Source organism: Mesocricetus auratus, unplaced genomic scaffold (genome assembly GCF_017639785.1).
Source record: "Mesocricetus auratus isolate SY011 unplaced genomic scaffold, BCM_Maur_2.0 Super-Scaffold_100009, whole genome shotgun sequence".
Taxonomy (NCBI): Eukaryota; Metazoa; Chordata; class Mammalia; order Rodentia; family Cricetidae; genus Mesocricetus; species Mesocricetus auratus.
The window spans coordinates 12,849,690-12,876,382 of NW_024429193.1; the positions used below are offsets into that span (position 1 = coordinate 12,849,690).

The 26,693-nt window shown below is 45.2% G+C and overlaps 1 protein-coding gene across 1 annotated transcript in view; it reads left to right on the forward strand.

Annotated features, from left to right (window-relative positions):
• The window catches only part of Dnai3 (dynein axonemal intermediate chain 3), a 54,875-nt gene that overhangs the window by 17,554 nt on the left and 10,628 nt on the right, over positions 1-26,693 (forward strand). The window contains exons 11-18 of the mRNA XM_040751640.1: positions 2,617-2,706; positions 4,401-4,487; positions 5,517-5,645; positions 8,378-8,451; positions 10,799-11,000; positions 12,482-12,569; positions 21,846-22,006; positions 23,190-23,253. Of these exons, the coding sequence (XP_040607574.1) occupies positions 2,617-2,706; positions 4,401-4,487; positions 5,517-5,645; positions 8,378-8,451; positions 10,799-11,000; positions 12,482-12,569; positions 21,846-22,006; positions 23,190-23,253 (895 nt within the window). The remainder of the gene's footprint in view (positions 1-2,616; positions 2,707-4,400; positions 4,488-5,516; positions 5,646-8,377; positions 8,452-10,798; positions 11,001-12,481; positions 12,570-21,845; positions 22,007-23,189; positions 23,254-26,693) is intronic.

Sequence of the window (26,693 nt, forward strand, 5' to 3'; positions counted from 1 at the left end):
GTGTATCGGACCAGTCAGTTTCAGAAAGTAAACCTGAGGCGCTGAGGAGACGGCTCAGACAGTAAACTGTCTGCCACGAAGACGGAGCTCAGATCCTCACAAGCCATGTAAAGGGCCACATTGATTGCCACATCTGTAACCACCGTGCTTGGGATAGGAGATGAGGGGTCTCTGGGGCTCACTGGCCAGTCAACTCAGGATAATTGGTGACCTTCAGATTCAGAAAAGATGTCTCAAAACATAAGGTGGAGAAGTGATTGAGGACCCCTAACCTCCAGCCTACACACACACACACACACACACACACACACACACACACACACACACACAACGCAACTGCACATATGTGCACACACATGCACACACACATGCACATGCACACACACCTCTTTAATGGGTTTAATTAAATATTGAGATGTTCAAATGCAGAGTTTTAGTTTCCTAAAAATTTAGTCAATTCTAAGGATCGCCACTAGGGGTTGATAGTGAGTAAGAAGAACTGTGTAGGAGGGTAACGGGAACAGAGATCTCAGAATAAAGTGCAGGATCCTTTCTTCAACTCTCTCGTTTTGTGGCAGCCCATCATCAAAGGGGTCCAAAACTTGGAACTGTGTATTCAACTCTTCAAATTTTAAATAGTTTAACTAAATCACACTCACATGAGCATTGTACACACACACACACTTCTTTAATGGGTTTAATTAAATATTGAAATATTCAAGCTCAGAGTTTTAGTTTCCTAAAAATGTACTCAATTCTAAGGATCGCCACTAGGGGTTGAGAGTGAGTAAGAAGAACTGTGTAGGAGGGTAACGGGGAACAGAGATCTCAGAATAAAGTGCAGGATCCTTTCTTCAACTTGGAACTGCATATTCAACTCTTCAAACTTTAAATCGTTTAACTAAAACACACTCACATGAGCATCACACACACACACACACACACACACACACACACATTCAAGCCAAACCCCTTATCAAGTCACGTTACATGAGACTGGCGGCTGGATTCATTCCTTGTTTCCATTTTCAGCTCAGTAAGACTTCTTACTATGAGCTGCTGTTGGTATTATATTTTTCCTGTGCCCTTAGATGGAATAATATCCCATTCCTCTGAGGGTCTTAAATTATTGCAGAATAAACACTTTCCCTGATGAGTTCTAGCTCCCCTTCTTCACTGCATCTGGTAGGGCGGTTGTGTTCTAGTGGACTGTGTGCGCGTCCTGTTATAGATGCACAGATCAGAAGGCTAGCTCTCTAGTCCCTCACTTACCTTAGCACAAACTAGTGCAGGCCTCTCTCGTGAAAGGACAATGTCCTGGTGCTTCACCGTCGGAGGGCGCGACTCTCCATTCTGCCATGGAAGTGCAGCCGAGTGTCTAGTCTGTTAGGGTGCTAAATGACTTTCCTTATCTCCTTTAAAGAATAGCTTGAAAAGGACAAGCATGGGCTGTGGAGATGGCCCTGTGGGTAAAGCAGGTGTGTGAGAGCGAGGACCCTCAGATCCCTAGCACTTACGTAATTACTTTGTGGCTGTGGTGACCTTCCAGGAATCCCAGTGCTCTGGAGGCCCAGGTAGGTGGCCTTGGGACAAGTTGGATACCTGAAGATAGCTGAATTGACTGAGTTCAAGGGAAAGAGCGTGTCTAAATAGATAAGGTGGATAATGACCAAAGAGGGCAGTAGACATCAACTTCTCACACACACACACACACACACACACACACACATGCACGCACGCACACACAGACACACACACGCACACACATACGCATAAAGTAGATAATTTTAAGGGATAATACAAGTTATTTGCATTTTCTAATCAAAACTATGATAGCATTAGTATTTTTACTTTCAGAAATAGAGCTCTCTCTAAAATCTAGGAAGTCCCATAAGCTAAAATAGTTCACCCAAGTCCAGTTGAAAACTGCTCTTGGGCCAGGCATGGTAGTGTGAGCCTTTAACCCCCAGCACTCAGGAGGCAGAGGCACCTGGATCTCCGTGGGTTCAAAGTCAGCCTGGTCTACACAGTGAGTTCCTGGACACCCAAAACTACATAGAAGGACCCTTCTCAAAGAAAAGAAAGAAAAAGAAAATCAAGTTGGAAAACTTTACCTGGGGCCTATCTTTTGGTGTCATGGTTAGAAAATAATAGCCATGTATCTTGCTTGTTAATAATATTAACTTAATGCTTTAAAACTTGAAATATTTACCAATGTTACTTCCAGGTTGTCCCACTCAGGGAATTCTCTTTTTAATTGCCCATGTGTGCCTGAGTAGATACCATAAAGAAGAAAAAAATTATCATATCCTCACAGGGTTTATCGTCTTACTCTTCAAAATTTCATATTCTGCTATTTTAAGTATGATAACATATCCCCAATAATTATGTCTCCCTTGGGTGGGTAATGGAGGGAACTGGATCCTTGAGGGACCATACTCACCAGTCTCATGGTGGGGGGGGCAATGCCCATGATAAAATTCAACAAAAGTGCCTCTGAGGGCTGGCTCAAGTATGCATTGCTTATAGACAGTATAGACAGCTCCAAAATTAGACTTATACCCATCTCAATATTATTAATAGGTTTTCTTGTTCTTTTTGGATTGATGGGTTTAGTTGATGCTGGAGAGCCCAGATGACATCTTCTGCTTTGAGTTCTGTCCGAGTGACCCTAATATCATCGCTGGAGGCTGTATAAATGGACAGGTAATTGGGAATTGTCTTCAGATGTTTATTGATGCTCCAAGAATTTTTGATTTTGGTAACTTTAGAACTTAAGGGATCCGCATGGCACAGGGAAGGCACGTTGGCCATATGTCAATCATTCTGTCAGGACTTGAGTAGAAAGTATGTTAGACATGATATCAGCACTTGAGGTGTTCATGGGGTAATTCAGTCAGAATAACAAAATTCAGTTAAATCTATCTTTTTTCACTTCTGCAGCCCTGACCCACTTGCCTAGGGATTGACCTATTAATATGGGCCCTTTTACATCAATTAGCAATCATAAAATGCCTCCTAGGCATGCCCACAGGCCACCCTGACTTAAGCAACTTCTCTCTTCCCAGATGGCTTTAATTTGTGTCAAATTGACAATAAAAATTAACCAATACAAGCCTCGCTAACTCTTAGAAAAGAGACCATTGCTTTAATTTCCCTGAGGCTATGTAGGAGTTACCAAATAATACAGAATACAAGCACAAGTTCACTGGAAAATATATATCACTGAATTTGGATGTGGTTGGCACTACATTTCCTTTTTCTTCTATCTACTTTCTGCTACATTGAGTTCTACCCTCCAGTCTTGTTGTATTAAGGAATCCTTTCTATGGTCTAATTTTCAAGTGAGTTTGGCTGTTAGAAATTCACTTGGAGCACAGGATGTGGCTACAGAGTGTTGCCCAGCATGCACAAAGCCCTGAATTTGATCCCCCAGAGAATGGTGACACATACCTGCACTTCCAGCCCTTGGGAGGTGGAGGCAGGAGGATCCAAAGTCTAGATAGCTTGAGGTCAGCCTGGGCTACACAAGACCCAATCCCAATTAATCAAATAGAATCAAGGTATCTGTTCTTCCTGCTTGTAGTTGAGGAAACCTCTTTAGTGTAGACTCACACAGCAGCAGCTTCCAGGTGCATTTCCTCACAACAGCAGGAACACAAAACAAAACAAAAACTCTCTAGCTTTTTCTCAGCAGCTACTGAGATTATAGTAATGACCCATAGCCCTTTCTAAAGCCAAGAAAATCTGAAGTCCTTTGCATTTGTGACAAAAATGGTATGCCATTGTTTTAGAATATTTTAGAAAAGGACTCTATGTAATAAAATCACTTATGATTCTCCAATGTTGACATTCTGTTAACATTTTTGTTTTGTGTACTGATATGCCAGTTAGCCATTGACAGCTACCCTAGCTTAGTGGTATACAGTCTGCTTTGTTCTTGTTTTTAAAAGAATGGCCATCAGGGTAATACACAAATCCTGAGTTAGCAGTTAGGGACGATTAAGATGTCTGCCTCTCTTCCCCCGTGATCGGGATGTTCGTACTTAAATCTTGAGAATCTGGGTGAATTCTGTTTCTCCCCAGCTCTGAAGCAGCTACACCTATACTCAGAGCAGAACAAAGGACAGAATCTCCCCAAAGCACAGGGAAGTTACTTACTCAGTAACAGCATTCACAGACATAAAGCAGAGTTGTGGATACCGAGGGAGAGATGAAAACAATCTCTTCGTGTCTGCTTTAGACGTTGTGAGTTAGGCAGACTATAGGCTAGATCAGAGTGCGCCCTAAGGGGACTGATTTTCCTCAGGCTGTATACCCATCACTCCCTAAGACGCAATCTCTCAGACCCAGGTCTCTGTGTCCTGACGATGCTATGCTGACATCTCTCTCTGTTTTAGGTTGTCCTGTGGGACATCACCTCACATGTGGACCGCATAGAAAACATTAAAGCAGGTGGCAGCAGAAGTAAAAAGGCCACTCTCAAGGTTGGCTATCTATAGCTTTTCACTCACAGGGAAGCTTTTATCCACTCAAAGAGTGGATCAAAAACGCATATAACAGATTCACCAAGCCTTTTGAAGACTCGGTATAAGAAACGCGGCAATAATTTTATTCTACCATCCTTCACATCTGCTTATAGGCATGTCCTGAATCACTTTTTATGGCAGTGTTCACTAAAGGCACAGCAAAACAAGTTTCACTGGCCACCACAATTTTGTGGGGTTTTTTGTTGCTGTGTTTATTGTTAAAGAAAATGAAGGAAGCAAACAATTTGTCCAAAGATGGAGGACGGAAAGTCTGGGAATCAGGTGCTATCTCACAGGCTTGGACATGTCACCTCACCTCTCCAAGGGTCAGTTCACATGTATAAGATGAAGGGGTGACCGTGGGTAAGAGCACCTGTCACCAAGCCTGAGGAGCTGAGTTCCATCCCCGAGACCCACATGGTGGAAGGAGAGATCTGACTCCCTCGAGTTGTCCTCTGGCTTCCACACTCAAGCACACAGACACACACACACACTCACTCACTGACTCACACACACACACACACATGCATGTGCACATGTACAGAATAGATAGTGCAAATTTTAAATTAAGAAAACACGTTATGATCCTGTGAGGCTTTGGATTCCATTGGTTATACTGGGAAGAGCCATCAGCCTCCAGGTCAGTACTCACTCTCCAAATCACACACCCTCCAGCTACACTTCTCCAGCCTTGGGATCTATAGCGCTCTCACTGAGGAGTGGTAGGATGTATGCATCCCCGTCCCCATGGAAACACTCCTTCAAGAACAGACTGCGTCCATAATCCTGGTCAATTTAGTGATTAAACTGCATTGAAAGGGCAAGTTGGTAAGTCTGTTACTAAATACAAGGTACACTGAAACACTAATTTGTGTTTTCCCTTAACTGATACCACTATGTGTTTTTCTATTTTCATTGCAATAGCCAGTAAAGCGGAGTACAGCCATCAGCTCTCTGAAATGTAACTTTCTTTTAACATTTATCTAGCCTATGTTTCTCCTTGAACCAGACAGCAACAAAGAGGCAATGTACATCAGACACTGTGCAGTGTCTTCCATAGAAAGCGGACATAGAAAAGTAATCACAGACATACACTGGCTGCCGGACTCATTTGAGGTGAGTGTTGATGGCTGTGTGGGTGCTGGGAATCAAACCTTGGTCTTCTAGAAGAGCAGCCAGCGCTCTTAACCACCAAGCCATCTCCGACCCAAATTCTGTTAGATTTGTGTGTGTGTGTGTGTGTGTGTGTGTGTGTGTGTGTGTGTGTATCCCAGACCTGCTTTGAACTTACTATGGAGTCAAGGATGGCCTTTCTGAGCCTCCCGTCTCCTCCTCCCAAGTGTTGGGCTTACAGATGTGCACACCATGCCCAGTGCATGTGACATTGCTGGAAGTCAAATCAAGGTACTGGGCACACTCAGCACGCGCTGTACCAACTGAGCTATCCATAGTCCCCGTTCAGTTTCTAAAAATGTTTTTCCTAGCTTCGAAAATAGTGCTGTGGTTTTAGGAGTTTGCTCTAGCTTCCTCTCTGCTGCTGTAATAAAATGCTTTGACTAGCCCACCTTAGGAGAGGGAAGGGTTTGTTTGGCTAACCCTTCCAAGTCCATCCCTGAGGGAGGACGAGGTGGGAAGCTGAAGCAGAGACCTGGAGGCATCCCACTTGCGACTCTGCCACTGGCTCCTCCTGGAGGAATCCCACTTGCGACTCTGCCACTGGCTCCTCCTGGAGGCATCCCACTTGCGACTCTGCCACTGGCTCCTTCTGGAGGCATCCCACTTGCGACTCTGCCACTGGCTCCTTCTGGAGGCATCCCACTTGCGACTCTGCCACTGGCTCCTTCTGGAGGCATCCCACTTGCCAACTCTGCCACTGGCTCCTTCTGGAGGCATCCCACTTGCCAACTCTGCCACTGGCTCCTTCTGGAGGCATCCCACTTGCCGACTCTGCCACTGGCTCCTTCTGGAGGAATCCCACTTGCGACTCTGCCACTGGCTCCTTCTGGAGGCATCCCACTTGCCAACTCTGCCACTGGCTCCTTCTGGAGGCATCCCACTTGCCAACTCTGCCACTGGCTCCTTCTGGAGGCATCCCACTTGCCGACTCTGCCACTGGCTCCTTCTGGAGGCATCCCACTTGCCGACTCTGCCACTGGCTCCTCCTGGAGGAATCCCACTTGCGACTCTGCCACTGGCTCCTTCTGGAGGAATCCCACTTGCGACTCTGACACTGGCTCCTTCTGGAGGCATCCCACTTACGACTCTGCCACTGGCTCCTTCTGGAGGCATCCCACTTGCGACTCTGCCACTGGCTCCTTCTGGAGGCATCCCACTTGCCGACTCTGCCACTGGCCCCTTCCAGGGCTCATGCATAGCCAGCTCTCTTGTTTTGCTTTGTTTTGTTTTGTTTTTTTGTTTGTTTTCCACAAAGGGTTTCTCCACATAGTCTTGGCTGTCCTGGAACTTGCTCTGTACACCAAGTTGACCTCGAACTCACAGAGATTCATGTGGCTCTGCCTCCCAAGTGCCAGGTTAAAGGCATGCACCACCGCAGCCCAGAATCACCTTCTTAGGGATAGTTCTACCCACAGTAGGTTGGGTCCTCAGGCACCAAGAAATGAGATCATTTCCCCCATGGATGCCAACTGGCTTCAGGCAGCTCCTCAACCAGCGCTTTCCTTTCATTTGGCTCTAGGCTGTGTGAGCTGACAAAGATAATCCAGACAGAGTTCTAAATCTTTAAAATGCAAGGCCCCAGAGTGATGAGTCCCTGAGACCCTCAGTGTGGCCTCAGTAGAGGGAGAGGCTCTTACCCTACCAAATCTGATGGAGGTTGACATTCGGCACACAACCAGAAAGGGTTGGGAGCTGAGGGTGGGTCAGCCTGGTCTACAGTTGCCCAGCTGGTGTGATGCCTACGGAACTGGCTGCAGCGTCTCCTCCTCAGCCGGCCCTGCTGGAGCCCGTCACTGTCCGCTGTTTTACTCATGAAGGCTATCAAGACAGTCATGCTCCCCTTAGAGAGAGTCACCTTCACAAATCACTCCCAACCCTTTAGCCTCCTTAACAAGTAGTTCATGGGGACTCTGGACCTGCTAGGACCATGAGAGAAGCCCGAAGATTCTCCGTGTGCTTGCAGAGGTGTCAGTAATTTGACAGTGGACACCCTCACTTTCCTTTTTTCTTTTATTCTCCTTTTTTAAAAAATGGGGTGTTTAGGGACACAGGGTCTCTCCATGTAACCTTGGCTGTTCTGGAACTCCCTGTGTAGACCAGGAACTACAGGCATGTACCACAATGCCCAGACACCATCAGTTTCCTTTTCTGTTGAACTTACTTGTTTGAGAGTCTCCTGAAAGCCAAAACTGAAAGGCCTGCATTTCTCCAGCCAATGAATAGTGAAATTATGTGCATCATCTACATTTTACAAAACATTAAAACCATTTGTGAATGTCCTGGTAAAATTCAAGCTGTGTGAACTGGAAAATCTGAGAATCAACATCGATATGCATCCTAGTTAAAACTATATAAAAATATAATATATATAAAATATAAAACTGTATAAAAACTATAAAAAATTTCTGTGAACAGAAAGTGGGGAAGAATTCAAAGCAGAGTTAAAACCCAGATTTCAAGTCTCTATGATAGTGTTAAAACTTTTAAGGAAAATAAATATGAGAAAAATCATCTCTAGCTACTCAGAATTTACTTTTTTAACAATAGTTTTTATGCTTTGAGAATCATATATATGTACACCTGAGGAAACACGGATGGCTCAGGAAAGCCTTGGAAGGAACCTATTGCTCTTCATTTACAGAGTTTTCTTTTCTTGAAAAAAATTTAAACAGATTAATCGAATGGGCTCCGTCTTTGAAAATCGGAATGGCATCAACTGTCAGCTCGTTACATGCTCTGCAGACTGGTAAGTGTCACGTCAAATGTTTCCCGGGTCCCTTCACAGGCCATGCTCATGTCACCTGGGTGGTCTTAGAACAGATGTTTCTTTTCACTCATTCAATGAAATAAGCAGGTTATTACAGTCATTTCCCTAACATAACTGAGAATTGTATAAACTGTTGCTGGTAAGAAGGTTACTGCCATGTAAAACAAACAAACTTTTGACCTGGAGCAGCCTGGTGTGTGCCTTTACATCCCAACACTCAGGAGGCTCCAGTAGGCCAGGACCTGTGAGTATAAAGTTAAGTAGTCTACAAAGCAACTTCTGGGTCAAAAGAAAACAACAGAGCCTTGTATGGAGATAAATCTGGAAACAGTAAGAAAGCAGCCGCCAGCAAGAAGGCTTAGCTGATGAAAGCCCTTGGCAGAAAAGCCCGAGTTCAAGTCCTGGAACCCAGGGGGGAAAGAGCTAGCCAACCCTCAACAGTTGTCCCTGCATGTCACACAAGCACCATGGCCTGCCAGGTCCATGCTCAGACACATTATGCACACAGTGATAATAACAGTAGCAATAATAGTAATAGTAAAGAAAATACTTCTAGGAAACAATGATTAACTATACTCTGCTGTTGATGTCAGTGCGTACATAGGATTATCCATAGTTATTCTATGTCTTCATATCCCCGTATTTGTAAATTTATGGCATATGCTGTTTACGTTCAGTTTATCTCACAGATATTAGGGAAGCCTTCTTAAAAGTAGAAGAGTGTTGGTATAATTTGGTGGCCATGTCATTCATTCAGATAAAATTACATCTGCCCATCTATAGAATTAATAATTCATAGCAACATAGGAAATGTAACACTGATCTAAGTAAGTAATGCTTATCTAACCCCCAAATGCTAGAAAAAATGCCATTAAAAACAGCTTTGTAACTCATAATCAAAGCACTCAGAAGACTGAAACCTGACAACTATGGATTAAGTGTCGCCTGCGCTGTATGGGGAGGTCCTATTTTTTTTTTAATATTTGAACCTGGGTGTTGTTGTTGTTGTTGTTAACTCTTTTTGGCTCTTTGGAGGGCCCGCTGTCCAGCTCCCAAATAAATACACAGAGACTTATTCTTTCTTATGAATGTCTGGCCTTAGCTTTTCTTAACTTGAATTACCCCATCTGTCTCTTGCCTCTGGGTTTTTACCCTTCTCTATTCTGAATACCTTTCTTTACTTCTCACTCCATGGCTTGCTGTGTGGCTGATGTCCTCTGCTTTCCCCCTTCTCTTGCTCCTCCTACTTGTTCTCTCTGTCTGCCAGCCCCGCCTATCCTTTCTCCCACCTTGCTATTGGCCATTCAGCTCTTTATTAGACCACCTAGGTGTTTTAGATAAGCCAGGTAACACAGCTTTGCAGAGTTAAAAATGCAACATAAAAAAAATTGCAACACATATTTGCACCATTAAACAAATATTCCACAGCATAAACAAATATAACACATATTTAACTAATTCCATAACAGGGAGTGGTGACACACACCTTTAATCCCAGCACCTGGGAGGCAGAGGTAAGTAGATCTCTGAGTTTGAGGCCAGCCTGGTCTGTGTCGTGGGTTCTGGGACAATCAGAACTACATAGTGAGAATCCAAAGAACAAAAGCAAAAACTCCTTGACACGGACAGAAATAATGACACATTATGCAAGGGAAGCTGGCAGGAACAGAAGCTGTAGATCCTAGAGAAGGATTGGGGACTTTCAGAACCACCATTAAAGTTATGTTTTAATGGATGAACATATTCCATATGAGTTGTATCTTAACAAAGCGTTTATATTCCTTTTTAATCACCTTGTTTTAGCATCAAGACGCCCATAAGCATGCTATGATTTTGCAAATTATGAACATGGTGCTGGAAGGATGGCTCAGTGTGCTGACTGCTCTTGCAGAGGTCCTAGACTCAGTGTCCAGCAGCTGCATGAGGCAGCTCACCACCTCCTATAGCTCCAGCTCCAGGAAGGCTGAGGCCATCTTCTGACCTCCATGGGCACTGCACTCGGGGTCAGGGTCAGGTGTGGCAATATCTTGTCCTGTACAAATAAAGCCTGTCTGAAGGTCAGAGAATGGAGCTTGTCACTAGCTAACCACAGAGGTCTGGTCTGTACAGACAGGCAGGAAGTGAGGTAGCTGGCCGGAAACAGGAACTTGCTGTCTTGTCTTCTGAGATGCTAAGGAGGTAAAGTGTGACTGACTTGCTCCTCCCCCTCTCTGACCTCTCAGCATTTCCCTCTGTATCTGACTCTGGGTTTTTACTGTCTAGACCAGTTAAGAACCCCATTTACCTACTACTACTACTACTACTAATAGCATGAGCTTTCTTTCAGCACAATATGTTTTTGGGACATTCGACCTCAAAAACCTGCAAGCACAGCCGCAGCCGCAACTACAACCATGGCCACAACCGCAACCAACAACAACTCCCAGCCGCCAGCAGCGGAGAAGAAGAAAGAGGAAACCATTGAAATTCCCTTCGATGTGCCATCGACTTTCTTGCACCTGGATCTCTCCTGGAAACCCATGTCTAGAGTAAGTCACATGGGCTTGGCTCCGCCCACACACCGCACCTTCTGCACAGATCACAGCCAAGCACCCACACCCGCCAGAGGAAGAGCGGCTCAGATTAACACAGTCATGAATCCCTTCATTCAGCCAGTAAACCTCTCTAACCGAGGTTTACCTAGACCCAAACAGAGGCCCAGATCACAGAGAACTAGGGTTTGGCACTTCCCGCAGAAGTGAGCTACAATTTGCAAACAGTTGTGTGATGATTCTTTGCTGCATATTGGTTCCCTGAAAATTGGTAACTACTCAGGTGGGCCCAGGAAAGTTAGTTTTCCCCACATCCATAGGAAAAAAAAATCTGCACACTTTGGGTATCAGTTGATGCTATAATACTGCCGACCATACAGAGCCGAGAAGTCACTGAACAAGAAGTCACCTGTATTTAACTTGAGTCAGCAATTGGCCTTCAAAGAGCGTGGTGGTGGATGGGGACCTGTGGAAGGTGTGTGGAGGTCTTTAGAATAATTCTACTCCCAGACTTACTATCTCCTGACTTACGAATGTCACATCAACGTCACTGGGTGTCTGCTCCCGGAGAGGAGCTTGGAGGGGCGAGACTGTTTCTGAAGTAACAGAGAGGACAGGAAAGGGAACATTAGTAATTGTCTGGCCTAGGAGGCTGGAGAGATGGCTCAGTGGTCGAGAGCAGTTGCCGCTCTTTGCAGGGGATATGGGTTCAATCCCCAGCACCCACGTGGTGGCTGACCACCATCATGGACCCCAGTTCCAGAGCATCAGATGCCCTCTTCCAGCCTCCGTGAGCACCAAGCATACACATGGTACACAAACATACACACAGGCCAAACACCTACACACACAAAATAAATCTTATAGAATTTTTCAGAAAGAAAATTGTCTTGCGTAAGAGTCATTGAGATGTGGATAGCCTAAGCAAAACAAATTAACATGCAGACGTATCAAAGAACAATTGCATTGCAAGGGAATGAGCATCAGAGGGAGGGAATTGGAGAGAGGGCCATGGGACAAGAACCCTAATGGCCATTTTTTCATCCTGAATGCATGATACAGGCCCAGGGCCACAGCTGTCATTCAGGGTAAAGTGTGTCCCTGATAAGACCAGCAGGCACCCAGGGAGATGCCATGTTCCTTTTGGGAGCTTCATTCTACCGAAGGATTTAGGGGACAGGGGACTAAATCATTCTTTTACATGGCAACTCATAAAGGTGCATTTTGGAATATCATACAAAACATATAAAGAAATAAAGTAACACTTTGGGACTGGTAAATAGGTCCCAGGCAAGCTTCCCTCAGTAGCATGGTTTTAGAGATACAGATCAGGTACTTTCTGGGGGAGAGCAGCTGGGATAAAGGGGTGGGAATGTAGAAATTAGTTTCTTACAATCTAGGAGCAGAAGGGGCAGGCAAATAAAAAAAACTGCAAGGTTTTTCTAAGAATGTAACTTTCCCTTATGTTCTTCCAACAGATAAAACTGTCTAAGGGAGAAACGAGCTTAGACCACTGTCCAACCAAGTTGAGCCTGGGTGAGGACCCTCTTCTGCGCAGAATGCAAGGTAACGAACCACCTTTGTTCACTAAGAGCGCTTCTTTGGGCATCCACACCGGTTTGTGTCTATGGTGACTTGCCCGATAGAACAGTCTGGTGTGTAAAAAGAATTCAGCTAATAATGCCTCTGGAATGGCTTACAATGGCTGTAAGAGAGACAGCCTGCACAGAAACCCTCAGGACACACACGGTGCAATAGAATTCTGCAGTTCAGCTTTGTAAACAGTGAGTGTGTGCGTGCGTGCATGCATTGCATCTGTTCATCTGTCTGTCATCTGTCTCTGTCTATCTGTGTCTGTCTGTTCTACCTGCTTTTATTGCCCATGCTGATCTTGAACTCCTGGACTTGAGTCGAATCTGAGATGGCGTCTGCGTCAGTTCCTGCCTCCAGGTTGCTGCCCTGTTTGTGTTCCTGCCCTACCGTGTTTAAATGAGAAACTGTTATATGGAACCGTGAGTGAAGGAAACCCTTCCCTCCCAAGTTGCTTTTGGTCATGGGAGCAATAATAACCATAACAAATGCAGGTGGGTATGATCAAATGGGTACATCATACATTGTATGCATGTATGACAGTTTCAAAGGATATATAAATAAAATAAAATTTTAAGTGAGTGAAGCCCACCTAAGGAATGTGTAGTGTTCAAAGAATAATTTTGTAGACTGAAACTTATCATGAACATAACAATAAATCATGAAACACAGAGGAACAAATTTCCATAATTTTATTTTTTTAATTAATAGCTACATAGTGCCATGATAAATTAAACTGAATGAAAAATGAAAATCCATTTCTAAATCTAGTTTGGCTCAACACATGCTTCTTGGGCAAGTAATTGAAAGGTGTGCACAAGCCATCAAAACCCTCAAAGGTTTGCTATGTGCCCAACTGGAGAGCAAGTGCACTGGAAATGTGCAGAGTGTACTAAACTAACTGGCAATGGGACACTTTCAGATACTATAAATTTCTAAGATTTGTAAAGCAAGGACATCCAAGAAAACCCTTTTTTATGTAAGTAATGCCTATTTTAAAAACATAGCATGTTTGTTTTCCTTTGGTTGGACCTGCTACATTTTAAAGGAACTAAGATTCTCTCCTCATCTTCCTTTGTATTCAGTTGATCCTTTATTATCCATTGAGTTCCTGCTGTGGACCAGGGACTGTGCTAATAGTCTGCATGCCTTCATTCTGTGGGTCAGGGACTGTGCTAATAGTGTGCAAGCCTTCATTCTGTGGGTCAGAGACTGTGCTAATAGTGTGCATGCCTTCATTCTGTCGGTCAGGGACTGTGCTAATAATCTGCATGCCTTCATTCTGTGGGTCAGGGACTGTGCTAATAGTGTGCATGCCTTCATTCTGTGGGTCAGGGACTGTGCTAATAGTCTGCATGCCTTCATTCTGTGGGTCAGGGACTGTGCTGATACAGCATGTGCTTTCCTTCAGCTCACACACATTCATGAAGGTCTCACTGTGACGCCAGTGTGAGCACAACCAGATAGATGCTGATGCTTGTAACAACCTGCAAGCTGGGAATCTTCCTTCATGTTCCATAATTAGGAAACAAAGGCCAAGAGAGGTTAATGCAACCTCTTGTCCTGTATTAAATATCTTAGGATCATTTTCTTATTGAGTAGCTCAGGATGGCCTGGAATTCCCTATGTACTCTAAGCTGCCTCCAGTTCTCAGCAACCAACCCTCCAGTCCTGACCTCGGCAGTGTTGAGGTTCACCCTGTTATCATTTTTTAAGTTAGGTAACTATAATTAGTCATAAAGTGGATAAAGTACTTACATATTTATGACTATTTTTACCTACCCAGTTAAAAAACTGATTTATCCAGTTAGATATTACCACACTTTTTAAAGTGTGAAGAGTTGTTATTTGGCTTAATAGTTTTATTGTGGAAAAATAGAGATAAGGTATGTTGTACATTAGTAAAAGTTTGGACAGCTCACACATGCACACCTAGGAAAGACCACCACAGTTACCATGTTGAGCGCATTCCTCACATCCAAGGGACACACAGACGTGTCCCTTTATCATCTGTCCTAACTTCCTGCCACTCCACATTAATTTGCATTTTGTACAATTTTATATGAATTGTTGAGAGTGTGCAGTTTCATTTTTAGCTGGCTGTGTGTTGTATTTGTCTGTCTGTTTGGAGGGGACAGGTTCCTACTGTGTATCCCATCTATATGAAGGTATTGGATCCTCTGGAGTTATAGACACTTGTGAGCTTTTTTATTGTGGGTGCTAGGAATTGAGCTCAGGTCCTCTGGGAGAATAGTCAATGCTCTTAACACTGAGCTATCTTTCCAGGCCTTCTTCAAGTTTTAGTTGTTTTTAGAGACAGGGTTTCTCTGTGTAGCCCTAGCTCTCCTGGAACTCACTCTGTAGACCAGGCTGGCCTCGAACTCACAGAGATCCGCCTGCCTCTGCCTCCCGGGTGCTGGGAATAAAGGCGTGGCCACCACCGCCCGGCTCCCAATTTGTTTTAACTTGTCTTCTTTGTTATCTTTGAAAATCCTTAATATATCTTAGATATTAGTCTTTTATCAGCTATGTGATGTGGAATATTTCCTTCTAGCCTATGTCGTGTTGTCTTATTCTCTTAATGATCTTATATATCTTAGGTATTAGTCTTTTATCAGCTATGTGATGTGGAATATCTCCTTCTAGCCTATGTCGTGTTGTCTTATTCTCTTAATGATCTTATATATCTTAGGTATTAGTCCTTTATCAGCTATGTGATGTGGAATATTTCCTTCTAGCCTATGTTGTGTTGTCTTATTCTCTTAATGATCTTATATATCTTAGGTATTAGTCTCTTATCAGCTATGTGATGTGGGATATTTCCTTCTAGCCTATGTCGTGTTGTCTTATTCTCTTAATGATCTTATATATCTTAGGTATTAGTCTTTTATCAGCTATGTGATGTGGAATATTTCCTTCTAGCCTATGTTATGTTGTCTTCTCTTAATTATCTTTGCAAAATCAAAAGATTTAATTCTGAGGAAGTCCAACTTATCCATTGGTTCTTTTGTGCATTTAAATATTGGCATTGAATCAAAGACATCATTGCCTAAGCCAAGGCCTCAAACATGTTTCTAGGTATTTCCAGTGGTTTTCCTTTAGACCTGTGATCTCATTCTACTTATGTGTGTTCCTAGGCTCTGTTGGAGGCGCTGGCCTTTCTCCGTTGGCTGAGTTACCAAAAGTCGCATGCCCACACTGGATATAAAACGTGTAATCCTAGCACTTGGGAAGCCTAAACAGGAAGATTGCTTCAAGTTCAGGGCCAGCATAGACTACATAGTGAGTTCCAAGTCAGCCTGGGCTATGAAGCAATGTACGTCACTTGTCTATATGTTTAAGTGTGCTGCTAGCATTTGCCTACTTGAAAAACCAGGGCCAAATCCTATCAAAAGCTGTGTCTTCGTCTTTTGAGATGATTATAATTTTTTACTGTCTTAAGCTTGTGGATTTTAAGCTAACTGGATTATATTAATCTTTTTTTTTTTTTTTTGGTTTTACGAGACAGGGTTTCTCTGTATTGTTTTGGAGGCTGTCGGTCCAGCCCAGCCTCGAACTCACAGAGATCTGCCTGTCTCTGCCTCCCGAGTGCTGGGATTAAAGGCGTGCGCCACCACCGCCCGGCGTATATTAATTTTTTAAAGATCTATTTATTTTATAATTTATATATGTTGTTGTAAGTGTTTGCCTGGATGTATATATGTGTAGCACATTCTAACCTGATACCCTTACAAGTCAGAATAACACAATCCTACATGTACATGCATACGTATAATTGGCATACAAATCGAGTATTTACGTATAATCGAGTATATACATATAATTGGCATACAAATCGAGTATTTACTGATAATAAAGCATAAAGAAATATTTTTAAAACAAGTCATTGGTGTGTGTGTGTAACATGAAAATGAAGACGAAATTGCACTGAGAAGATGGGTCTGCTTCTTTGTATAACAAATTCAAACAGTTGATGAATGACAATCGGAGAAATACTGAAATTCTCCCCGTGCCCCCAGACAGGGTTTCTCTGTGTAGCTTTGTAGACCAGGCTGGCCTCGAACTCACAGAGAACCTCCTGCCTCTGCCTTCTGAGTGCTGGGACTAAAGGCGTGTGTCACCACCACCAGGCAAAACACTGAAATTCTTTACCTTAACCATTATGTGTGCAAAAGAGCTGAACTGCACACTCAGTAAAACACTGCAGTCCATAATACATGACAGTCTCAAATCTGAGCCCTGGTGTTTCAGGCAGCATTTTCTAGCGTCGATTGGCAGGGCAGCATTGGAAGTATGAGAAGTGAGTGTTGTGTCCTGAGAGCCCAGGCTGCACTGGAGACACATATGCAGGAAACACCAGCAAGCACCGCCCGAGGTGCCCGAGTAGCATTGCGTGTTTTGGTTTTAGCTGTTCTTTGGCCAGTTCTCATTGAAAGGCCCCCTTTTGGGTGGGAGATGCAGAACAGGATCTCCCTTTTGTACTCTAGGGAACTCACTACGTAGACCAACTAACTCGCAGAGACCCACCCGCCTCTGCCTCCTGAGTGCTGAGATTAAAGGTGTGCACCACCACAGCCAGCATCAGAAGACTTCTTCTGATTTTTAGCGACACCCACACCTTTATGGCATGGGGTCACGAACCTAGTGCCGCTTCTGCAGTAGGGCACTGTCAGTAAGTTGGGGGGTGGGGGCAGTCCCACAGCCGCCTATCTGATTACCAGGGTGGCCAAAGTGGCTGATGGGCAGGCGCCCTGAGCAGTGCGGATGTGCTGCCCCAGGGACAACTCACACGCCAGCCAGGGACACAAGGTCTCATCACTCTCAGGAGACGCCACGCAGCTTAAAACTCAGAAGTGCTTCATTCCTGAAATTTTCCATTGGCTGTTCCCTGACACCAGCAGAGCTTGAGTAACTAACTGAAATTGCAGAAAGTGAAACTGAGATGTGGGATGACTCTTTCCTGGATCCCGGCACCTTGTCCTAACAGCTGCTGAGAGAAAGGCACATGATCTGTCGTACATTGTCTAAGTCTCTTCACTGTCCTTCAGCTGTTGCTTCAAGCTTTGAAGTTCCGTCTCCATAAACCTTAAAATTAATGTTTCCTTCCCTTCCTTTCTTTCTTCCTTCCCCCTCCCTCCCTCCCTCCCTCCCTCTCTCCCTTCCTTCTTTCTGTGCTGCCAGGAAGTGAACTTTGGGCCTCACACATGCTAGGCACCATGTCCATACTACATTCAGTCAACAGGTATTTCTTAAACTCTCACAAAGCCCCAGGCTCTGAGAAATGTGAAAAAGACAGGTCTTGCGGCTGGACAGCCCTTGAGAGCACTTGCTGCTCCTCTGGAGGACCCCCCGAGTAGTTGACAGCATCCACGTCAGACAGCTCACAATCACCTAACTCCAGCGCCAGGTTCTCTGACACCCTCATTTGGACTCAGCGGGCATCTGCACTTATGTGTACACACACTCACACTCACACATACTCACACACTCAACACACACACAATTTAAGATAATAAATCTTTTTTTTAAGCTAAGTCTTTCCTTTCACAGAGCTAATACCTGGTGGGGCATATATAAAATACATTGACATGCATTTAAGGAAAAACCTACTTAAAATAAGCAGCTTATAGAGCACCCTTATGTAGTTAAGCATGCCATCAAATGTTGTCTTTCTGAACAACATAATTTATAGGTTATTCTTAAATAAAAACATTTGGGATAAATTACATCATAGAAGGAACAGGCACACTCCCAGCAGAGACACAAGTGGGCCACCCAAAACTTCATGTTGCTGGCAATTCCATAGTCTCAGAAAGACTGGCCACTTCCTGTCTTCTGTGGGATTAACCAGCTTTGAGCATCGTGTTTTGCGGTTTGCACACACGGTCAGCTGTGTACCTATTCTGGCTGGCCTCAAATCTGTTTAGTAGAGTGCACACATAACTTTGCTGTGACATGTTGCCTATTGATCTAACATTGGCTACCTTGACCATGAATCACACAGCCCTGTTGAACCTGCTCGGGTTTTCTGGTATTCTGTCGCCATCTAGTGACCGAGGACCACTCACCTTTCACCCACCATTTTAGAACCAAGAAGAGTTAGTGGTCCTAGACTTAGTTCGATAACTTTAAGAAATACTGTGTGCACTGTTTTTAACTGAAAATATATTTTCATATAACAGGATCATGATTTCTCTCGTCCCAACCCCTCCCAGATCCTCCCCACACCTCCCTACCCACCCAAATCTACAACCTTTCTTTCTCCTCATTAAAAAACAAGCAACTAGAACAAACAAACAAACAAGCCAGATAAAACAAGCAAACAGAAAAAAAAGGAGGAAACACACATGGATGCACAGAGAGAGGGGGTGGAGGGGGGGAGAAAGAGAGAGAGAGAAGCCTAGACAAAGCATTCAAAAAACCCAAAACTCCAAAAATACCACTGGGTTTGTTTTCATGTTGGCCGTGTAGCGCTGGGCGTGGGGCCCGCCCTGAAGTGCAGTCTCTGTGCCCAGTGAGGCTCCATTAGAGAAAACGACTTTCTCCTTTGTGAGCAGTTGTCAATGGGAAGTAGCTTCCAGCATCAGGGACTCCATCTGGCTTAGACCTCAGCAGGCCCAGAGCATGGTGCCACAGCCTCTGCGTTCAAGTGCGTGTCAGCCCCGTTGTGTCTAGAAGGCCTCGTCTCCTTGGTGTCCTCCGTCTCCGCTGGCTCCTGCAAGTTTTCCACCTACTCTTCTGCAAGGTTCCCTGAGTCCCAAGGGGAAGGATTTAATGAGACATTCCATTTAGGACTGAGAGTCCCAAGGTCTCTCACTCTCTGCACATTGTCCAGTGTGGGTCTCCGTATTTGTTCCCATCTGCTGCAGGAGGGAGTTCTCTGACGGCTGAGCTAGAAACTGATCCACGGATATAGCAGGATGTCATTAGGAGTCATTTTATTTGCTATGTTCCTTTAACAGAGCAATAGGATTTGGTCTTCCCCTAGGTTCCTGGCCTGCCCAGTCTCAGGTTCTTGGACAGCCAAGCGTGCCATGCCTGGGTTCCGTCTGATTATGGCCTGAGATGTAACCAGGCAGTGATTGGTTACTCCCACAACGGCTGCGCCACTACTGCGCCCAAACGCCTTGCACACAGACCATCACTGCAAACTGCAGCCTTTGTAACTGGGCTGGTGTTTACCTCTCTCCTCTAGTGGCGTGCAGAACACCTTCCAGCACCATGACACTGGTCAGTAAGGGTGAAGGCTCTAGGTAGACACCAGTTCCCTTTTCCACAAGAAAGTCTATGTTTTTTAAGGCTTCTCTCTAAGAGCTTCTGAATCCTTTTAGCACAGCCTTTGAAGCCTGCCACACACTTTTTCAGCAGCGGCACAGTGGTTAGGAGTGGATTCTGGTGTTGTCGGTCTGTGTTTAAAATCTCAAAGACACTGTTCATTGTTTGACCAAGCAAGTGGCTGTGCCTCTCCTTGCCTCATCTCTATCCTGTCCAGAAAAAGGGTGAAAAGGCAAAGGGAATAAATAGCAGAGGTGGCCACCTCATAGGTCATTGTGCAGATGGGTGAATACAGTGTCTGGCCCATAGTAAATGATCAATAAAAGTCAGTTGCAAGAACTACTAACTCCAGAGACCGAAACTCAGTGGCATATAATGATAGCTTTGAATTCACTAAATGCCCAAGGTTATCCTGCTCAAGAGCTTTGAGTTCACTAAATACCCAAGGTTATCCCACTCAAGTCTGAGTAAATGCAGTTGATGGAAACATCTGTCTCTGGCCTCTCTGACTCCACATCATGAAACTGTTTTATTGAGTCACCAAGATGACTCAGCTCAGTGTGCTTATAACGCAGCCTGAAGACCTGAAGTTGATCGCTGGGAGCTACGTGGTGGAACAGATTTCTGAAAGCTGTTCTCTGACTTTCACACTCTTGTTGTGTATGTGTGCCTGCACACACACACACACACACACACACACTCAGATTTTCCAGAACCCCATTATTTTCTTAATGTTTCCACTTCCTTAGTGTTTGTGTGTTCCTTATCTTTCCTCCTCTTCAGTTTCTCCTCACTTGTCTCTAAGAGAATAAAAGAGCACTCCTTCAAGTTAAAATAGAATATGATTCAGTTTTCAATTTTTGGGGGTGGAGGTTCAAGATAGTGTTTCTCTATGGAACAGTCCTGGCTGTCCTGGAAATCTGTAGACCAGGCTGGCCTCCAACTCACAGAGATCCATCTGCCTCTGCCTCTGCCTCTGCCTCTGCCTCTGCCTCTGCCTCTGCCTCTGCCTCTGCCTCTGCCTCTGCCTCTGCCTCTGCCTCTGCCTCTGCCTCTGCCTCTGCCTCTGCCTCTGCCTCTGCCTCTCTGCCTCTCTGCCTCTCTGCCTCTCTGCCTCCCAAGCGCTGGGATTTGAGGTGGGTGCCACCACCACCAGGCTCAATTTTTAAATATTTACTGTTATGTGTATGAGTGTTTGGCTCTGTGTGTGTGTGTGTCTGTGTGTGTATCTGTGTGTGTGTCTGTGTCTCTCTGTGTGTGTGTCTGTGTCTGTCTGTGTGTGTGTCTGTGTATGTCTGTGTCTGTGTTTGTGTATGTGTGTGTGTCTGTGTGTGTGTGTCTGTGTGTGTGTGTGTGTACCCTATGTGCATCCCGTGCTCTTGGAAGCCGAAAGAAGGCATTGGATCCCCTGCAACTGGAGTTACAAATGGTGGTTGCTCCCATGTGTGTGCTGGGAACTGATTCAAGGTCCTATGGTAGAGAAGCCAGTGCTCGTAACTACCAAGCCACCTCCCCAGTCCCAGGATGACCCCTATTTACAAAACCCGCTTTATGTGTATCCACAGAGATGCCGCTAGGGAGAGAAACAGCAGTGCTTCGGTGGTGTTTATCTCTGAAAGATGGGGAATTAAGTACATTTTCTTATTTGGTGCCTGCTTCTCTCTATTTTCCAAAGCTTACCAATATTTATAAATTTCACATCATAAAAACCTTTCTCTAAAGTAAAATGACATCAAATAATTGAAATAAAAATCCTGGCATGTCGGCCTCCAGAATAGCTGTCTCCGTATGCTGCCTGCACGTTTAGCTCTAATGTGTGATGTATATTTTGACAAAATGGGTGCTGGTCTAAAACAGGATGAGGGTCGCTGCTCAACTGAAGCCTCCTGAGCCTTAGGAGGGATGGATGGAATAGATGCGTGTGACGAGCAACGGAAAATATAGTACAGATTTCAAAAGATCTTTCTCTCTCAACAGGTACTTCTTCCATCCATGTTCTTCTGAAAGACAAGGTGCTGAGCCAGGTCAGAGCCCTGAAGGCAGCAGAGATAAACCCCTACCACAACCTGGAAGCTGGGATAGCCAATATTCTCAAGCCCATAGAGGATTTCAGCACGAAGTTCTTTGTGGGAACAGAGGTAAACTAGAATTGTCTGGTTTATAAATTATAGCCCCCACGGTTACAGTTTTATAACCTTTATTTTACATGTTTGCTGTTTGAAGTCATTTTCACATTTTAGTACATTCATTTGTATTTACGATTTTTGTTTTGTTTTGTTTATTTTGGGAGAGTTTCTCTGTATTGTTTTGGAGGCTGTCCTGGAACTCGCTCTGTAGACCAGGCAGGTCTCTAACTCACAGAGATATGCCTGCCTCTGCGTCCCGAGTGCTGGGATTGAAGGCGTGCGCCACCACCGCCCAGCTCATATTTAAGATTTTTAACTTATATATCCCAAAGACTCAGGTTTGAAGTCTCCTTAACGGGCTGGGGATGTAGTCAGCTGTGGGCTGCCGAGCACACACGAGGCCCTGGGCTCCGTCCCAGCACCTCATAGACCAGGCTTGATAGCACACACGGCGACCTCAGCCCTCAGAAGGGGGAAGCAGGAGGCTGGAGGAACACACGTCCAGGGTCACAGGGTCACCTGAATCTAGGTGACGGGAGTCAGATGTCCAGCCTCTACACCTTCATGGAAGGACCACTGCCTCACCCTGTGTCACTCACGGCGACACGGTGAGCTCCGTCTCTTCCTGCCACTCACGGCGACACGGTGAGCTCTGTCTCTTCCCCATTTTGTGTGGCTGCCTGGTCTGCTGCCTCACATTAGATCCTCCCGTCTTCCCCTCTCCTAAAACGGCCAGAGATTAGCACCAGACTGTACAATACCTAATCTGAGCTTGAAAAAGTAAATGGTGTGATGGTCTTCTCCCTCTGTCCTGGCTTGGCTCAATGCTGAGAGCACATCACTGAATGACCCAAACCTGCTCTCTCCACCCAGCTACCCACCCCCATCCTCAGTTAGGAAAGCCAGCGGGTAAGCGTAACAAGTCTCCACGGCTGCCCACGTTACTTATGTCACTGTGTGCACACAAAGCAAGCTCAGGGTTTTTATTTATTTATTTATTTCATCTTAAAATCAAATACACTAACAACTTGGAGCCTCCCTTCCCTCCTGGTATACTGAATTGTTGTGTGACTAAACTGGCTTGTCGCCTTTATTTGTCTTTGTACCCGGAGTCTTAGCACAGGACCACGGGAGCACAGGGTCTCTTGCCTCTGAACTTATCGTTGCATTTATCCAGAACCTGTTTTCTTTCTAGGAAGGTGAAGTGATATACACAGACTGGAAAATGGAGAGAGACTCTGAAACTGGACGATTTATGCGTAAGTTTTATGGACTAACCTGTTATGAAAGATCTTCCTTTTGTTATTAGCATATTTAACTATGCATAACGATGGGATTCATTGTGGCATTTTAACACACATATAAGATGCATTTATATCATCTTCACTCGTCATTGTCCTCTCCCATCTACCTCCAACTCCCATTGGTCCCCTCTCTCCTCCCCCCCAGCCCTCATTCACTTATGTATTTAATGGCCCAATGGATTTCACTGGGCTCACTTACGTGGTCCTGGGTTAGGGGTTACTTACAGGAGCATGCGCTCCTTTGCCACTATCTGCATCACTGAAGCGATGTCACACCTCCTCCAGGCACCATTAACTATCTATAGATATCCAGGAAGTGGTGGGGCTTGGTGAACCCTGCCTGATAAAAACCGTCATCTGCCCATAGTCCTCAGGGGCACTGGGGCCTCGCAGGTCAGGTCGGCTCTCCCTCATCCCCAGTACCGATCCCAACAGGCCCAGTCTTGCCCAGATGTTATGCCAGTAGTCACGAATGCCACGAGGTCAGTAGTGTGGTCACAGTGTGTGTTCTGAAGACGGCCTTCTGCCTCACTGAACCCCTTTCCTCGGTCCGGTCCTTGCATTCTTCCCGTGATGCTCCCTGAGCCTTGGGGGCCTTGCTATATTGATTAGGCAATTCGTTGATATTCATTGTACGTGTCATGGTCGCAGTCCTCACGCCTTTGGCACTCGGGAGACGACTCAATGGCATGACAAACATGGATTCCTCCTGGTGCCATACATTCTCCTGGGGTCCCGTCTCCTCTTACAGCCAGCTTTTGCAAATACTTAACCATGGAAAATAAGATGGCTTATTTTAAATGAATTTTATCCCATTTGTGTGCATGGGTCAGACAATGGGGATAGTGGGTGAGGAGCAAGCATCCTCTTCTGACCTGTTAGAAAGGCAAACGGACGTGAGCATTACGGTTAGCAAACAGAAAGTGAAGTCCAGAGAGAAACGGTCTTGGGCCCACTTGGACCCACAGTTGAGCCTTAGTTGATGTTCTGTTGCACGACCACAGCAACCCTTACAAAGGAAAACATTTAGTTGGGGCTGGCTCACAGGTTAAGTGGTAGTCCGTTATCATCGTGGCAGGAAGCATGGCGGCATGCGGGTAGACATGGTGCTGGAGAAGGGGCCCAGAGTTTGGCATCTGGATCAGCAAGCAGCAGGAAGACAGAGAGACACTCGATCTTGCTTGAACATTTGAAACCTTGAAGCCTATACCCAGTGATGTAATGAGCATTCTTCCTGCCAGCCTGGTCCCAGAGCCGCATCAGTCCCAAATGAGCACACAGGACGCTATATTAATTATGAAGCTGTTGGCGGTTTGTTTGCTATGTTTCTTATCTGTTAGCTCTGGCTCAATTATTAACCCATAACTGCTAATCTGAGTATTTCTATGTGGTCTTCTCTTACCAGAGAAAGGGTCCAGACCTCTTACTCCTCTGGCATCCTACATGGTGACTGACTGTGCCTCTGTTTCCCAGAATCCTCCTCGACTCCTAGTCCCACCTATCTTGCTTCCCTATTGGCCAGCAATGCTTTATTTAAACAAGCTATAAGACAACATATACACAGAAGGACTTCCTCCATACACAGTGACATACTTCCTCCTATAAGGCCACACCTATCTGAACGAGGCCACATATTCTAACCCTTTCAAATAACCCCACTCCATATGAGCCTATGGAGACACTTCATTCAAACCACCACGGTCCTGAAGGGTGGGTTGGGGATTTTCAGATAGATTCAATAGGGAAAAGTCCTTCCTGTCAAATGACAGAACATGGGAACCCAAAAGAACAGAGGTCAGGAAGGAAGGAGGCAAGAGAATCCAGGGCCAAGTCACAGCAATCCAGAGGTCAGTCACAGCAGGACAGGGGCAAAGAGCCCCGACTGTCTTCATGAGATCGTTAGAGCCAGCCATAGTCACAAAAGGAGCCTGGCAAGAGAGCAGAGGCTGGGTCAGTAGACTGGCTGTCATCAAGAGAGTTCCTAATGGATGCAAGACAGAAGCGAGTCACAGTGGCCTAGTGAGAGCCAGTGGGGACTAGCAGGCAGGCAGGGTGACAGTCACACAGCAGAAAAGCATGGAGATGCGTCTCTAGGCCAAGACTTCATGGCCAATGAGCTATGGACGGTCAGAATGAAGTTTTCATGCCTTGGCATTTAGTCCATTCCCAACAAGCAGGAAGAGCTTCAGCCCCAGGTCTGTGGAGACCCTTGAAGCCATCAGCCAAGCACTGAGCTATTCCCGTTGGATAATGCTTGTAGGCCAGGGAGAACGGGTACACAGCTGTACTGAGTTGCAATCCACATGCCCTGTTCAGTCTGCGGGCTGCAGATGTCTTTTCTGTGAGCTCCTACCCTGCATCTGTCATGAGCAAACACCAGGGTTGTCTACCAAGCAAAGGCAGAGGCAGTAACAGAAACTCAATCCCTGCTGTCTGATTGACTCTACATAACCAGGCAGGAGAGAGAATTCCATCCTCTTAGGGGAGAAGAAGAAACTTCGGAAAGGCCGATCACCCCAAATGAGATGGGGGGAGGGTCACACCAATAGTCCCACATGATCTAACGGGCAAGCAAAGAAACGCAGATCTGAATGAGGACAGTTGGCATAATCGTTTTGTGTAGTAGACCCTTAAACTGTACAATCAGCACATATGCATGCCAGGCACTTGAAAGCACTGCCAGTGATAAACTCATGTCATTGTCACAGCAGCCCTGTGAGATCACCACCACAGGCATCAATGCCATCTTTGAACCCATGCGGTCTGCCGCCAATATGTGTCTTTTGGTTTATTATAATTTTCTTTATAAACACCCTGGCCTGAAGGCTCCGGCACTCCATTTAATAGCTTAGGGACAGCGCCATTCATTTTTGAAAGGCATGTGAGTCTTCCAGAGGATACCAGGGAAAAAAGGATGTTATTAAAAAGAACAGACCTTACCATTGTGGATAATGGCATAGCTGATCACACAGTTGCGAGGCTTTCCAGCCCCCGGGACAGCCCTGCTCACTCAAAGACAGTGTGGAGGGAAAATGCCCTAAGGGCAGCACCAGAGAGAGAGACAAAAGCGACAGGGGGGGAAGGGGGCTAGCCGGCTAGGACTGTGTCTTCTGACATACCAGGCATTTTCTAGACCGCTGAAGAAAGCCTGGGAAATATGAGTTCTGTCGACTCTTTGAGATGCATCCTTGGAAAGTAGAAGTCTTGTTTCCTACTGTTGTTTTTTTTTTTTTTTTCATTTGTTGAGATCAGTCTGTGCCTTACTCCCAGTTGCTCTATACTGTGCAAAGTAGTGATCTTCAGACTGTGCCTTGGCCTAAGAGACTCATCTTAGGATACACATATAGATAGATATAGATATCATGGAAAGCAGGCCTAAGAACTTATCAGACATT